Raw genomic sequence first — 16,751 nt, 5'->3', positions numbered from 1 at the left:
ATTAGTCAACAAGCTGAACTCGGTACATGATATAACTATAATTACTTATATTTTCGAACTCATATATTTTTCAATAATAAAACTTTTTACTGGATAAATATAAAAAATGAACAAAAATGTATGAGTGCATATATTAGTAGACATTGGCAGGTTCAAGCGACTGAACGTCTACATAAAACAGCGCAGGCGCAAACATCCATGTGTCCATATAAACGAGTCTGAATTTACAGCAGTAACCGCAAAGAAATTCCAGTGGCTACGTAAACGGTTTTTCTTTCAAGAAATTCTTGGTTTTGTTAAAGAAGCAGTTTTAAGAATAAACCCTATTCTTCGTCATATCTTAATACGCCAAGAAGAATAATTCTGTAACGAACTTTCGTTGGAAATTATGTTTGTGCATAAATAAATAATCAGAATATTCAGCTTCCAGAACCTTACCAGATTATTCACCACTGTTGCACCGTGATTCCAACTATGGACTGGCTGTGGGTTATCAACAGTGTACTTGATCACTCTGAGTTTTTGTTAATATTTTCCTTATCAAGTTGCTTAAAACACATAATCTCTAATGCTGTGTGACTGCTATGTATTGTTCGCCATAGCCTCTTAGCCTACACTGAGGTTGGTATTACCGCCTAGTATTTCAACTCTTTTCGTCTGTTCGGAATAATGTTCTCCTGTGTGGATGTCAACAATAAGGAACTGTAATCCTCCGCTGAGAATTGTCCTTTTATTAAACAACGGAATTTATGATTTAGGTCGTTACAATTTATTAAAGAATACTTTCGCTATCACCTTTAGCCTGAGACCTCTGAGTTGATGGAGATTGTCACTTCACGTAACATCAGCACCTGCATTCTACTCAATACCAGGAGGTCGTGTTTTCATTACATGAAATTTTCATAAAGTCTGATTTAAAAACCTTTGAAGAACTCCTGACTGTGAAGAGCACCAAGATTATGCATAACGGTGAATTCAGGTGCTTCTTCTTCCTTGTTCTTCCCAACCCTCGGATTTTGTACTTACTTACAGTATGTGCAGATTTTACAAGAAATATGAGGAACTGGATATAAAATAGGAACAATAGCACCTGATGCTTGTTACAACAGCAGCACTTATCAGGTAAAAATCAGGAGTATTCTATAAATAAAGATAAAAAGTAATTATTTTATTCTAAAAAATTGCTCGATAAGGGTTTTGGACATTTCGAACAGACGCCTCCATAGTGACACTGGTATCAGCTTCATTCTAGCTAGGAAAGATAGCAAACGTACATATAACTGGATTAATAATATTCTCATAACACTGCATCTACTGAATAATGTTAGGAAGAGAACATGGCTTAAGAAGGATGTTCCTCAAAATCCAGCGGCAAAACAAGTTCTGTAGTAACTCGATCCTATGTCAAGGAACTGGCCTCCAGGTACGAGAGTGCACGACCGAGAAAAACACAAGAGCTCAGGTTTGTACAAAGTGCATTTGTGAAGGGCCGTTCTAAGGCCTCTGCGTTATATAATTTGGGATCATTGACCTCAACCGGCGCTGGATCTATTAGTCATCACGCATACGGCTCAACCCTTCACTCATTTCATCTTGAAAATAGAACAATATATTCTGGACACGTACTAACGCACTGGCAAATTTCGTTGACCGCTGCGAGTACATCGGTTCAGCCAATCAACAGCTTCCATAAACGTAAGACCCCCTTACGTCAACCAATCACACGGTCAAAATCGACTGTATTTAAATTTTTCGCAATTCTAACATCTAACCGAGACGTAATACTAACCATAAAGCCTCTCGCCATCAAGAAAAACCCCATAGCACGGATACAAACAAAATAACCCTAAAGGTAACTATAAACAACGACAAAAAAGGGCCAGCATTAAATATTGCCGTGCGAGATCCTTTCCAGTCGCCTATAAAAGGCCACCTCGCTCCTGACTCGGCACCAGTCTCTCCCTAAGGAGTTACAGGTAAGTGTCTCCGACAATTCCGAGCTCTGAGCTAAGTCTAGGGCGAGGCAAGGGAAGGGGGGCGAACGCTGGGTAAAAAGTAATACTGCAATTTGCAACTGTTCACGTAACCTTAAAAATCAAAATAAAAGTTACTCATTTCAAGTAAGCGAGATCGAGTGAAACGTCTCGTTCAACAACACACGTTGGAACTCTACGATAACATTTAGCCATATTTCAATATCTTGACAAAGATTTTATCTTGCTTCGAAAAAGTATCAATCCCAAATTTGAATTACTGCTTCTTGCCCTTAATAAAATAAGTTCCACACGATACAGAGACTTTTGATCATTTGCAAACTTAGACTTAACTTTGCACGCTCCAGTAAGAACGAAAGCTTAATACTGCTTGTTATGTAACATGTCTGTCATTATGTAAGTTCCGAATGGAACTACGTTTTATGTTCATCACTGAAATTTTTCTTATCCATGTGCGTGGATATACAAAGAATCCAACAGTCTACAGATATTCATCTTTAGTTCTACAAATTTTAGACAGAAGCACCATGGTTATTCTGCTCTAAATTTTTCATGTATATCTCAATTGTGACATTATCTAAAACTAAAATTGCAAGTGGAAGAATTTTTTATTTAGCTTTTCAAAATTTTTCACACATAACTTCTTTGTTCTGATATCAAATAAAAGTTTGATGTTCTTCAGTGAAAATGTCTACGCAAAAGAGAAAAGTTTACCCACACAGTGAGTTCAGAATCCCTCTGAACCTGTAAAGAAAATTATGGAACTTGATCCAGCAAAAATCTAACGAAAAATACAGGCAGGTGTGATCGGATATGAAAACAGAAGGGGAACACTTACAGCCATATCGTGTATATCTTTTGTCTTCAAAAACTGTCAAGATGTTAACAACTCTCTTCTTTCTTCCACAGGCAGGCGGTCAGACAGGATGAGGGTGTTGGTGTTAACAGCTCTGATTGTGGCATCTGCCGCACAGAACAACTTCTTCAGGCTGCCCCAGCCCTATTCCTACTCCTGCATCGAGAACAAGTGCGTCAGGTTGGAAAGGTCAGAGGTCAGCGAACACCACAGCTTCTCATACTGCCAGCTGACTTGCGGAGAGTAAGTGTTACCAAGTTCTACCTTATCCTTTGTTTCTGTTATTTCTGGACACAAAATGTTCCACGAAAGTAGGGATTCTGTTTTCACGTAGATTTCATAGCTCCTCTTACTCTCTTATGCAAACTTTTCGGTTGTTGGCAAGTCTTTATTTTCACTGTTATATGGTGCTGGTCATGCATAGGTCTTCCCTTAGTGTTTGAGGGATATTTAAATAGATATAACAAACACGCGTATTCCTATCGGCAAAAATAAAAGACAAAAGCACAATAAACATCACAGTTTTTCGAATTAGTACAGAGGAGCACTCGAGTAGAGATCATATAGCCTTATTGTGTAATTGTGCACACCATAACATTTCCACCTTTTAATACATTACTACACGTATGTGAAGCTCTTTTAGATTTACCTCTATTAAATGGGCAGAAAAATAAAAACATCCAGGCACATGCAAGCATACAAGTTAGCACATATAAATATACCTACAAATAGGCATGGGAGCAAGTAAAGAAATTATATGTATATATTAACATACATATACATGTACATGTACACAAACTCTAAATATATATATATATATATATATATATATATATATACATATTTATTTATTTATTTACACACACACACACACACACACATATATATATATATATATATATATATATATATATATATATATATATATAAATATATATAATATATATATATATATATATATATATATATACATATATATACATATATATATATATATATATATATATATATATATATATATATATATATATATATATATATATAATTACACGTAGTAGTTTCAAAAAGAGACACAGACATCGATGTACAGCCTCTTCAGCGTATATATCTGATAGACAATTGATGCATGTGTATACTGAACATTCATTAGTATGTGCGAATTATAGCTACGTGTACGTTTATGCTAAATTCTGTTATTTATATACTCAAACAAACTATATAGCACACAGTTCATTATACCCTGGGAATATTTACAGCCCAGGGGAATTATAACTAATAAGTGATTCATCCACGGCAGGATGTTTAGAGTCACTGTCTATCGTTGTTTATAAATTAGGCAACAGTTGCAATCCTGCCGGGAAAGAATCATTTATCAATTGTAATTACCCTATGGTGTAAGCTATTGCCAAGGTATAGTAAACTGGATAATAAATGATATTTGTTGCTTAATACAGTATTTGTGAACATAAAAAAAATCATGCGTTTATAAGATATATAAGAATACACAATATAAATATATATATATATATATATATATATATATATATATATATATATATATATATATATATATATATATATATATATATATATATACATATATGTGTGTGTGTGTGTTTGTGTGTGCGTGCGTGTATTCATATACACATATAATATACGTATATATATAATATATTCATCTGCCCTCCTTTCCCCTTAGAAAGGACGGCTAACAGATAGTCTTATAAACTAGCTCTTTAGAACGGGTATGTAAGCATAAATATTTGAGCACACACAATTATACAAACAGACACATAAGCGTATGAGTACAGAAAGAGTTATTATATATATATATATATATATATATATATATATATATATATATATATATATATATATATATATATATATATATATATAGATAGATAGATAGATAGATAGATAGATAGATACACAGATATAGATATATATTCGTATGTGTATGCGTGAGTAAGCTTGTAAGTATGTATACGCACAAACACAATCACGTGTATGTTTATATGTATACACAACACATACACACAATATATATATATATATATATATATATATATATATATATATATATATATTATACATATATATATAAATATATATATATATATATATATATAAAAATAAAATTATGTATTGGATATACAGCTGGTGCATAACATGAGTATGCCATATATTCATTAGTACGAGCGATTTATGGTCACATTTACTCATATAATCTTAACTGTTTAGTATATATATATATATATATATATATATATATATATATATATATATATATATATATAAAATAAATATATATATATATATATATATATATATATATATATATATATATATATATATATATATATATATATATATATATGCAGTCTGTGTACTGATCAAATATTACACAAATCGATAAAGCTACTGTGTACATAAACACACACACACACACACACACACACACACATATATATATATATATATATATATATATATATATATATATATATATATATATATATATGTATGTACGTATGTACGTATATATATAAATGTGTGTACGGGTATTTCTGTTTTCTTATCACTCTAATCTATAATACCCATCAACAATAATGCCGCTTTTTGAAGGTGAAACATTATTTCTTTTGATGATATAATTCATTCTGAATCTTGGTTGATTTCAAGTTTACATTCAATTTTACTTTCTTCTTTGATAGTTCTGGCAGCATACTGCCTAGGCCTACTGGTGAGACCCAGCTCTCCAAGGATGTCTTCCACTTCGATCCTTACAACATCCAGGTCACAAAGGTCGCCACATCCAACCCCAAAGTGGCTGAGATGCTGAATGATGCCACTCGTTTCTTCTTCCGTAACCTTCATTTCATGCATCCCGATTTCCCTGAGAGCTATAAGACACCTTACACCGATGACATGAAGGAGATCTTCGACGAAACCGAAACGGTAAGTTCCCCACCCCACCACCTCAAAAGAAAAGAATAGCAATCTCACATGAATACATTAAAATTCATATGATTGTTTGTCTTAGTCATGTCTTCAGCATATACATCAGTTCTGACTTACCGCCTTTGCCCAACAGAACCCGCGAGAGCGGTTCAACCAGCGCCTCAACCAATTCAGGAACAGGCCAAAATTCGACGAATTCTCAAGCAACAGGAGGCCTCAGGTCGACGAGTTCTCCCGATTCAGAAATGAGGCAACCCAGAACGAGTTCTCGAGCTCCGAGCCAAGGACCTACGAGGAATGGGAGAGATACAGCCCCTTCAGAAACGAGCGCTACAACCCCACAATTGACAGACACAATGTCAACCTGGAGTTCACCATCACCAGTCCTGAGGAGAGGTTCTCCTTCGACGACACCGATGAGAGCTACAACTTGGTTGTTCAGGTAATAATCCTCCTGTGGAATGTCACTTGTTTCTTTTTCTCTTACTCGCTGTCTCCCTCATTCTTCCTGACAGCTTAAGCGCACCGTGCATGCGTGCTCTCCCCCCCCCCCCGACCTCTCTCTCATTCGCTTATTATCTCCTTCTCTCCCTCTTTTTCTTACACTTAATCTCCCTCTCTCTCTCTCTAACACACATGGTATACATATATATATATATATATATATATATATATATATATATATATATATATATATAATATATATATATATATATATATATATATATATATATATATATATATATATATATATATATATATATATATATATATATATATATATATATATATATATTCATATATATATTAAAGTGTGTTCGCATTGGTGTACGAGTAAGCAATTTATTCAAACTCACTTTCAAAGTTACACACGAATGGCCAAGCTGCAATCGTAACAATTCGTTTCCAAATCGATGAGAACCTTACAGAAAATAAACGACAACCTTTACAAAAGGTGTATCTGATACATCTCTTCCATAACCTGACAGACTCTGGATGATGAGACTACCATCACCATCCTGGCCACCACCTACTACGGTGCTCGTCACGCCCTCGAGACTCTGTCTCAGCTTGTTGCCTACGACAATGAGAACGGTGCTCTCATGATGGTCAAGAATGCTAAGATTCAGGATCAGCCTCAGTACAGGTAAGTTTTGAGCAAACATTCTTCATCCTAATATATACTGTGTACCATGACGTTCCTATTTTTTTTTTACTGCATAGGCTTTCCTTAAACTAGTGGTTCTTAACCTGGGGTACCTGTAACCCCAAGGGGTACGAAACCTTAAACCTGGGGGTACGAGACATGACATCCAATGCCATGGTACTGTATATTTACTGTATATTTATCATATGTTTGCACTGTATTTATACTGGATGGGGGTACGAAAACATTTTCTGAGATATCAAGGGGCACGGGCACTGAAAAAGGTTAAGAACCACTGCCTTAAACTAATCTTTGGAGGTCAAACAAAGAAGACTTGTTTTACCCCAAAAAATATTACTGTTAGATATTTTGCCCTTGGTGGAAGCTAATATTAATACAATATGGATCACAGATTTTTTCAGGGGAGATATTTCGATTGTTGTCATTTTGTTCTCCCCGACTTAAGACAGATTTAATCCTTGTGTAACATAAAATAAAAAAATTGAACTGCTCGCTTGGAAACGATTGTGCACGAATATAGCACTTCTTCAGCTAACAGGGACTTCTATTTCTCTCTCAGGTACCGTGGCCTTATGCTGGACACTGGCCGTAACTTCTACACAAAGAATGAACTTCTAAACCTTTTGGACTCCATGTCTCAGAACAAGATGAACGCCTTCCACTGGCATATCACAGACTCCGCCTCCTTCCCATTCTATAGCAATCGCCAACCTCAGATGGCTTATTATGGTGCTTACAGCCCAAGGAAGGTCTACCATCCACAGGACATCAGTGAGATCGTCCATTATGGCAGGGTGAGTATTAAGGTTGTATATGAAACCTTAAAATACCAGGAATTAGTTGCATTCAGTATCTGAAATGGACACAATTTTTAAATGAGCAAATATATTTTTAACAATAAAACGTTAAAACTTCCTTTTGGCAGCATTAAATTTTTAAACTAATCTTCGATCTTAGTACTGTACACCCCTATGCTTTCCTTAACTCCCGTCTCTCTTTTCTTTGCAGCTTCGTGGTATTATGGTAATTCCTGAATTGGACGCTCCAGCACACACCAATGCAGGATGGACCTGGGGTGAGAAGGAAGGCAAGGGTAAACTCGTTCTCTGCACCAACAATGAAAAGGTAAGGAAAATTCTGCCAACCTGTAATTGTCCAATATTAATGTAAATGTTACCTGCAAAAATTCATATAAATACATCTGTTTCACATCACCCGACGTAAGTCTAATGTTCATGTGTCACATGGCTTAATATTTCGTGTGACAGCAGGTAACTAAATATCACTTTCTTTTCTTAGCAAGCTGACCTCCCATGGTTCGAACTCTCCAAGGAACCTCCAAGTGGACAGCTGAACCCAGTGAACCCAGAAGTTTACTCAGTTCTTGGTGAAGTCTACCGTGACATGGTCGATTACTTCGACCCACAAATGTTCCATATGGGTGGAGATGATGTAAGTACACTGTAATTCAGTTTCATAGAATAACAGCAGGTATATTGTAACATAAACCTCAATCATGCATGCAGATTCTTGCCTTGTGATTATGTATAAATAAATATCTTACCTTGCGTTATATCAACTTTTTAGAAAAAGTTTAACAAATGCAAGTATGATTATTAACCTAAACCACTGTACATTTTCGTCCTAAAGGTAAGCTTCAAGTGCTGGCAGAACTCTGATGAGATTAAAAATTACCTTGCTGAAAACAAACGTGAACCCAGCAGCCGAGAATACTTCGAACTGTGGAACAAATTCCAAAACAATGCTTTCAGCAAGTTGCGCGAAGCTGCTGGAGACCGCAAGGTTACCCCCATTATCCACTCCTCATCCTTTGCACGCAATTATATCGATAAGGATACCTACGTCATCATGATGAACGAAGAAGCCAATAGTACAGAGCTCTTCGATTATGTCAGCAATGGTTTTAAAGTTATTTTCACCAACCCAGACCAATGGAGGCTTGACTGCGCAGCCAACTCATGGGTTGGTGATAAGGCTGACTCTTGCCCACAGTTCACACCAACCTGGCGTAACTTCTATGAGAACAGTCCCTTAGAAATGCTCTTCAACCTGGGCATGGCCACTGCACGCTCTGATCTTCCTGAAAACAGACCAACCTTCAAGGCTCCTGGACAGACAAGAGATTCTACTATGAGGCCTAAGGAATATGTCTTGGGAGGTACTGCCTCCTTGTGGAGCTATGCCACTGATGGACAAGGCCTCGAATCTAAGGCCTGGCCCCGTCTTTCTGCCTTTGCTGAGCGTCTTTGGACTGATCCCCTCCATCACTCTCTTAACGAAATTGATCCCCCAGAGAGAAGGCTCAATATTCACCGAGAGCGCATGGTCCAGCGCGGTATCCAAGCTGACCCACTTCAGCCTGAAATCTGCCTCCATGACCAATCTTCTTGCTATGACAGACAGCAGTATGAGCTCCGCTCTGCCCTCCCAACTCAGTAAGATGACACTTTTAGCAGAAGTTACGCTAACATCTTGGCCCCATCAGCTTAGCATGTGAATTCATTACCTTGTAGTTGCAGCAATGTACAAGCTGTGGGCAGCCAATTTGTGGAAAGGCGACCAAGATCTCTGCCCCCACCTGAGCTGGGTGCCGCCTGCCACTCCCCTGGTGAGGTACTGGGCATTATGTTTCCCCAATAGCAGAGATCGGGACGCAAAATTTGACGTAACTTTGCTCATCAATTGTGTACCGAGAATTTCTCGTTTGTTCAAAACTGCTCTATTTACATCAGCAGTATCTGTTTACACTTTCTTATAACCATACTTCATTTCTAATGAAGAAACAAAAAAATCATCTTAAATGCCTTTGTTTTTCAAAGGAGAAAAAAATGTGATGTTCTTTTTTACTATTTCAATAAAACCAGAAAAATCCAAACTCCTTAATTTTAATACCTCAAAACCAATTTGGTAAAACGGTGGTTAATGAAATATAAACACATTCTCCAACAGAGAGGAATTATTTCAGCAGTATTTTTCATGGGTCTCAAAGTTTCTCAATCACAATAAAATATGGAAATATATGTAAAAGTTATTAAGGTATCTAGAATCTGTGAGAGGTCTCTACTTTCCATATGGTTCACTTCTACAAAAATCCGTTTTACAATTTTAATAATGCCAAGTCCATCCAAAAAATCATTTTCGATATCTTCTCAACAATATACATTAATTGCAACATTTTTCTGATGTATTTAAGCAATGGCACCATCTCGTGCTGATTATTCTATTGAATGTCCGTACCATAACTATAATGTGATATGTTCTGTCTCTAAATGGAACTACGAGAGTAATATCGTAAGAGGTAAAGTAATTATCTACAATAAAATTTCGGTTTTAATCGATGGATGATTCCAAAGCTAAAGTTGTACTTCGCCCAACCTGACCAACTATGCATGAATTTCACACGCATTTTCCCCCTTGGTGAGCAAATAGTAATTTATCACAGATCTTGACATCCGCGCTCTTGTTTCGCTAATATCCCTACTGTTCGATATCAAATCCTGCAGTAGAAAGCGTAAAATATATTCCACACGTATCTTTCACAGTATGTTTCTTTATTACAAAATAACAAGTACCTAACATGAAAGAGCAGCTAATTCCACTGAAAATTACACACCAAATGTTTTAACGTTCTCCTAGGTACATTCAAGTTGCCTGGGCACATCGACCGACTTTGTCGTTTCGATGTAATCTAAGGCAACAAACGATTTGCCTTGGAAGCAAGGTATTTTGTCCTTCCTATAGAGTTTCGAAATCCTCTAATTTTTACTATCCCCTTTATTCCCCTAAAACTGACTTATTTCTTTTACTATGAATATTATAAAGTCACATGTAAAAGGTTGCTTAAAGCTAACAAGACAGTCGGGTGGATAGATGAAAAGACTTGTAAGTGCCAAAAGCTTAAAGCAGAAAGGGACTACTCGGTTCTTGATCTTGCTTTACCTTTTCCTTTATCCCTCACACATTATATATACATACATACACATACTGTATGTATATATACACATATATGTATGTATGTATGTATGTATATATATATATATACATATATATATATATTATATATATTATATATATATATATATATATATATATATATATATATATATATATATATATATATATAGAGTGCGTGTTTGTTCACTTATACATTTCAATATTCAGGCGTCCGCTCTTAACGACATGTGGCCCAAGAGAAAAGATCAAAGCAAAGAATCACGGCCATATGATTACTTGAAATGCTGAAGCGGGGATGAACACCAAGGCCAGACAAGTCCCAAAACATTAGCTGCTTCACAAACATATAAAAGAAGACTCATCTATGCTGCGTCGACCACCGCGCTCCCCCAACACAACTCACCCACAACAAGCAGGCTGTACCTTTCACCTCTTAACATGAGCGCCTATTATCGCTTCCTTGATATTAAAGGCACTCAGGTTCCAATAACTATCGTAATCAGTCTATTCAGCACTTTCTAGGTTTGTACTATTTTCGCCCTCCTCCAAAAACTTCAGAATGATCCATTTTTTACCCATCTATTTGTCTTCCATTCTTTCCTCATTACCAAAACAACTCGAAACACTAATCCATCTCTTCACGCAAGATGATTTTTTTACCATTACTGTGTACTGTGTAGCTCAATAACTTATAACATATCAATTTACATACTACGGAAACAATATCACAACAGCTTCAATCTTTTTTATATAATTTTATAAAGGGGATTGCTGAGGTAACACTCCACAAAGGAGGGTTACATCAACAATGCCTTTCATAAATTCCAACTTTGGCTTCGGCAAACACTTTAAATCTCTTACAAATCATTTTCATACACCTTGGCACTACACTTGCTTCACCTCTTGTGTGTGTCATCCAAAAACCTTTCGAATCAACTATTCCGTTCTTCCACCAATCATGGTAACTTTCGCCGCTACATCTTCCCGGTTTTCATTTACTGTTATATCCTTACTCTTGTTCTCATTCACTGGGGACTTTCGCTTCTTGCAGACACTTTCATCGATTTCTGCAGTTTCTCTTTATCATCTGCAAACAACACCGTACCATCTGCTAATATCACACATCTACACTAGCTTAACGACTCCTTTGTAAACTCCACACATTTATACTTAAATCTAGACGTCCTATCTCCGAGTTCTTGAATTATTCCATCCATAACAAATATAAAACAAGTAAAAAATGCGCCGAAGTTTCTTCTGCGCAATCGAGTTTCCTGTACAACGTATAATGCTGTATGAGCCGCGGCTCATGAAACTTTCTGCCACGGTCCGGTGGTGGCCTGTCTTATGGCGTTGCCAGACGCACGACCATGGCTAACTTTAACCTTAAATAAAATAAAAAACTACTTAGGCTAGAGGGCTGCAATTTGGTGTGTTTGATGACTTGGGGTGGATGATCAACACACCAATTTGCAGCTCTCTAGCCTCAGTAGTTTTTAAGATCTGATGGCGGACAGAAAAAGTGCTACGGACAGACAAAGACATCTCAATGGCTTTCTTTTACAGAAAAATAAAACAGCAGAAACACATCCTTTTGCCAGACTCAATATCACACCAAACCAATCATCGCTTACGTTTACATATTCTAACACAATTCACTTTCATTAAAGGAAAAACTTTTGATGGCTCTAACCAACATACCTTCTTCACCATACATCCTCAAAACCCTCCACATTGTATCAAGTTTCCCTCAAAAACTTTTTTTTTCTAGATTCATGTGGTCACGTACAGGTTATTACAGAAGAATATACCATATGCATTCAATTAGTTTATGGTTTTATAAAAAAAAAGTTGGTATTCCATGCCCTTAAAAAGTGTATATACATACAGTACATACATACACACACACGAATATATATGTATATATATATATATATATATATATATATATATATATATATATATATATATATATATATATATATATATATATATATATATATATATATATATATATATATACGCTAAAGTTTTCCGCACAGGTTTAAGTGGTTTATCTTACATAATTCCACTAAGGCATTAGTTATTCATTTGGAGCATTAGGTATTATATATGAAACATAAACATACATTCTTCGGACAACGTGGTTATTAATCAGGTCTCTCAAATGTACAACATTGGAACAGACATCTTCGGGGATACTGTCTAAACATAACAAATCGGGAGAGCACGCTATTCGTTGAGAAACCACCTAACCTAACCCAATCTTCCTTAGCTGAGTAATAATTCGTTAAAATGCGTCAACGAGATTAAATTCACCTTCATATTACTGCACTGATGAACAGTTGTGCACGCATAACCTTCATCAAAGCTACACCATAACCCTGGTTAGCGATTTTCATTTTGACCACGAACAACGACGGAGCTGACGACCGAATACCCTTTTAAACCCCTTACGACATTTGAGACACAGGAATAAAGTGCGGTGAAATGAAAGAGTGACGTTGACAACTGAAGGGAGCTGAAGGTCGATCTCTGAGGCGAGTATGTCGTAAGGACCGACGAAGCCCAACAGATTTTTATTTTCATTTCTTACACTCGGAGAACATTCACTGCAAAACCAAGCATATGATTGCATGCCTCTAACCAAATTGCAGGGATGGAGGAAGTTTGACTCTCAGGATGATGGCGAAATAACCTGAGAGAGAGAGAGAGAGAGAGAGAGAGAGAGAGAGAGAGAGAGAGAGAGAGAGAGAGAGATGTCCCACTCTCTTTTTCTCTTTTCTCCTTTCAGACCCTGAGAGGAAGAATGTGAAAAATCATGACGGAATGCATTTGATTCCAGTTGGATAAACAATAGAAACAAGAAACAGAAAACAGTTCTGCAGCAATTTTATAGTAAGGGGAGGACGCCCCCTACCCTTAAGCACGATCACCTACATGAAAAGAAGCAATTTACTACACTTCAGAAGAACTCCTAATCTTCAAGCACCAAATCCAGATAGTTGTCTTTTTGTGACATGTTTGATATAATCGGGACAGCCAAAATGTTAATACACAGAATGTGTTCGATTTAGTCACCATCATTACAAAATCGAAGATATGGATGGAAGAGAAATTTAATAAACAGGCAAACAAATGGCAGATATTCGAAGGCAGACTGGATAAAAGAGAGCGCAAGAAGATACTATGGTAAAATATGCACAGCATTAATAAAAAAAATACACATAATAATATCAAAGAGTAATTAAGTCGACTAAATTGAAATGAATGAACCTAATCCTTCAAAGTAATACTGTAGCCTTTCTAAAATTCACGACCGTATATATAACACTACCTGGAGGACATTTCGATAATTCCACAAAAAAGGGGACAAAATTTCATACCTCAGGTACTGGTGACGCCAAATATCTTTCAACCAATTAGTAAGTCAATAAGGTTACAGGCTTTGTGAAACTATGGGACAGTACCAGTTATTAGCATTCGGTAAAAGAGGCAGTACACACTTATTTAAAAGTCACAGGTGTTATATATATAATACTGGAAGTCTCAAACTTAATACTGCACCGTGAAGTCCAAACAGTTATCTTTTGAAGATGGTCTTAATAATAATTGCCGTTGATGAGTGAAAAAGGCAACCCCTACCACAATCAAAACAACGGTTCGTAAGATCAGAAGCTCGCTCCATTATTATCAACAGATATGGTAGGCTTCATGACTAGTAATTATTTTTCTACTTTGCGATATGGAAATGAAGTGAAGGACTGTGATCGCCAACTTCATGGGACACTGGGCACACTGACGAAGGAGATAAAGAAACATCTGAAGAGATGTTTTAAAGAAAGTATCCTGTCGAAGGTATTATCAAGCAATGCCAAATACTTGGAACCTCTAATTCGAGGGTACTGTCAAGCAATGTCAAATACTTCGAATCTCTAATTAAGCAGTGCTACCGATACCCTGTGAATTACAGTGTGAGGGCAAGGTAAGAGATCAGCTAGTCAATAATGTCTTCAGTTACTCTGTAGTCCATCCTCATGTCTCATTAACTACACAGCTTTTTAAATACTTACAGACATCTATTCAAATTGACAGCTTCTTCATATTTCGGTAAGGGGAAACGAATAATTGTTCAAGTTACTGCATCATCTGCATAATGTACTAATCTATTTTCAAGACCAATAATACCTCAATGGGTGAAGACTCGACTTGAAAAGCAGTGGTCCATGATCACTCCAATTAAAAGAAAACTGTGAAGGAGATAAAGAAAAATCTGTAACACCTAAGCTGGAGAAGTTCATAAACAAAACGAACATAGAGATAAACTTTTTAGTCATTTTAAAGAGCAATGGGATGAAGAAACTAGCCGGTAATCATTGTAAACAGGATCCCTGTCTCCTCTAGATTGGGTGAGAAACCTAAGGTTTGACCAAGTTTTAACCATGCTTGATATTCGACGGAAATAAACTCATCACCACTGGTTATTTTTAGGTGAAAGGCTCTGGTTCTAAAGTAATATTCCTTTCATACGATAAAACGCTAGTGCTATAGAATTTCAAATGCTGAAGTACTAAGGAGCTTTATTGGACTTCGTGATAAGTTGTTCTCTTCTACACTTTATTACTCAGTAATGAATATTTATATTTAAGAAAAAAAATTAACGATGACATATCATGAGGGCCATTCAATAAGTTATTGGCTTCCATCAAAGAGGAGTAACAGCTAAAAAATTTTAGTATGACTACAAAGTATAATCATTTGCCTGACTATTCACATGACATTAACTTTTTGCCTACATTATATAACAGGCGTGGGCCTTTGGAAGTCGCAAAAGGTTATAAAAAGAAGCCTGTGCCGTGGTAATCAAGTCTCTAAAAGTGTATGACACCCACACAATCCACGAATACATCTTCAATACACTAGATGATGTATGACTCTCCTTCCGATTCCACCATTAAGAAGTTGGGTAGTGAGTTCGTTCAAGCATTGCATGGATGGCATAAAGATGACCATCCCGGTTGGTTCGACCAACAACAACCACCATGTCTTCATCACATGGTTTTGGTTGCAGAACAATTGACTGTCCAGCAAAGATATGCAACCAGGGGCATCAGTGCTGGATCACCGCACGCTATTTCGTTCTAAATTTGGGGACGTGCAAGATGTCTGAAAGCCGATTACCAAGAATGTTGACATTAAAACTGAAGCTACCAGAACAGAAACTCCAAGGACATTTTTGACCCAATTCTTGGCTGAACTAGGCATTTTCTGCAAGAAATTATGATCACAGGGAAAGCTATGATCACAAGGAAAGGCCCAAGATGAAATCTTCAGGAACAAGGTAGTAGATAGCACTCCTTCAACACCAGTGGACCAAGTATAACTTAGGGAAACTATATTGAAAGCCAATGCAAAACTAACATTTCCCGGTGACGCTCTCTGGGTGAAGCCGAGAACCTTTTGAATAATCATTGTAAGCCAATTATGTATTACTCTTTAGTAAAAGGATGCCAGGTTAGTTACGATCCCCTAATAAGACACTGCCATCAACAACTTTGGCATTAATGTTTCTATAAAACTGTCTTTTATATGTTAATCTTATTCATAAGTAAGATGTTTCATGTCCCAATAATTTTTTTGAAGTTAAGATTAAAAAAGCACTTTTCTATAATGAATCTAATAATAGCCTGCTTTTACAATGTTTTGACGACTACATCATACTTTACTGCGTTATTTCTTTACAGAATGAAAAGTAAATATCTTTTATATGCAAATTTACTAATACTGCAGTACC

General features: G+C 36.3%; 1 protein-coding gene and 1 long non-coding RNA gene across 2 annotated transcripts in view; one reads left to right on the top strand and one right to left on the bottom strand.

The window, feature by feature from the left end:
* LOC136832785 (uncharacterized) overlaps positions 1 to 16,751 on the bottom strand; it is a 445,886-nt gene that overhangs the window by 387,326 nt on the left and 41,809 nt on the right. The window lies entirely within an intron of this gene.
* Positions 1,918 to 9,878, top strand: LOC136832778 (chitooligosaccharidolytic beta-N-acetylglucosaminidase-like). Its single transcript, XM_067094319.1, has 9 exons — positions 1,918 to 1,976; positions 2,904 to 3,093; positions 5,568 to 5,811; positions 5,948 to 6,256; positions 6,804 to 6,961; positions 7,542 to 7,776; positions 7,991 to 8,107; positions 8,282 to 8,434; positions 8,633 to 9,878. The coding sequence occupies exons 2-9, from the start codon at positions 2,921 to 2,923 to the stop codon at positions 9,440 to 9,442; spliced, it is 2,199 nt and encodes a 732-aa protein (XP_066950420.1). The 5' UTR covers positions 1,918 to 1,976; positions 2,904 to 2,920; the 3' UTR covers positions 9,443 to 9,878.

The sequence above is a fragment of the Macrobrachium rosenbergii genome, chromosome 50, assembly GCF_040412425.1.
Source record: "Macrobrachium rosenbergii isolate ZJJX-2024 chromosome 50, ASM4041242v1, whole genome shotgun sequence".
Taxonomy (NCBI): domain Eukaryota; kingdom Metazoa; phylum Arthropoda; class Malacostraca; order Decapoda; family Palaemonidae; genus Macrobrachium; species Macrobrachium rosenbergii.
Note: the sequence above shows the minus strand (reverse complement) of the source record. Positions and strands in the feature narration are given on the sequence as shown.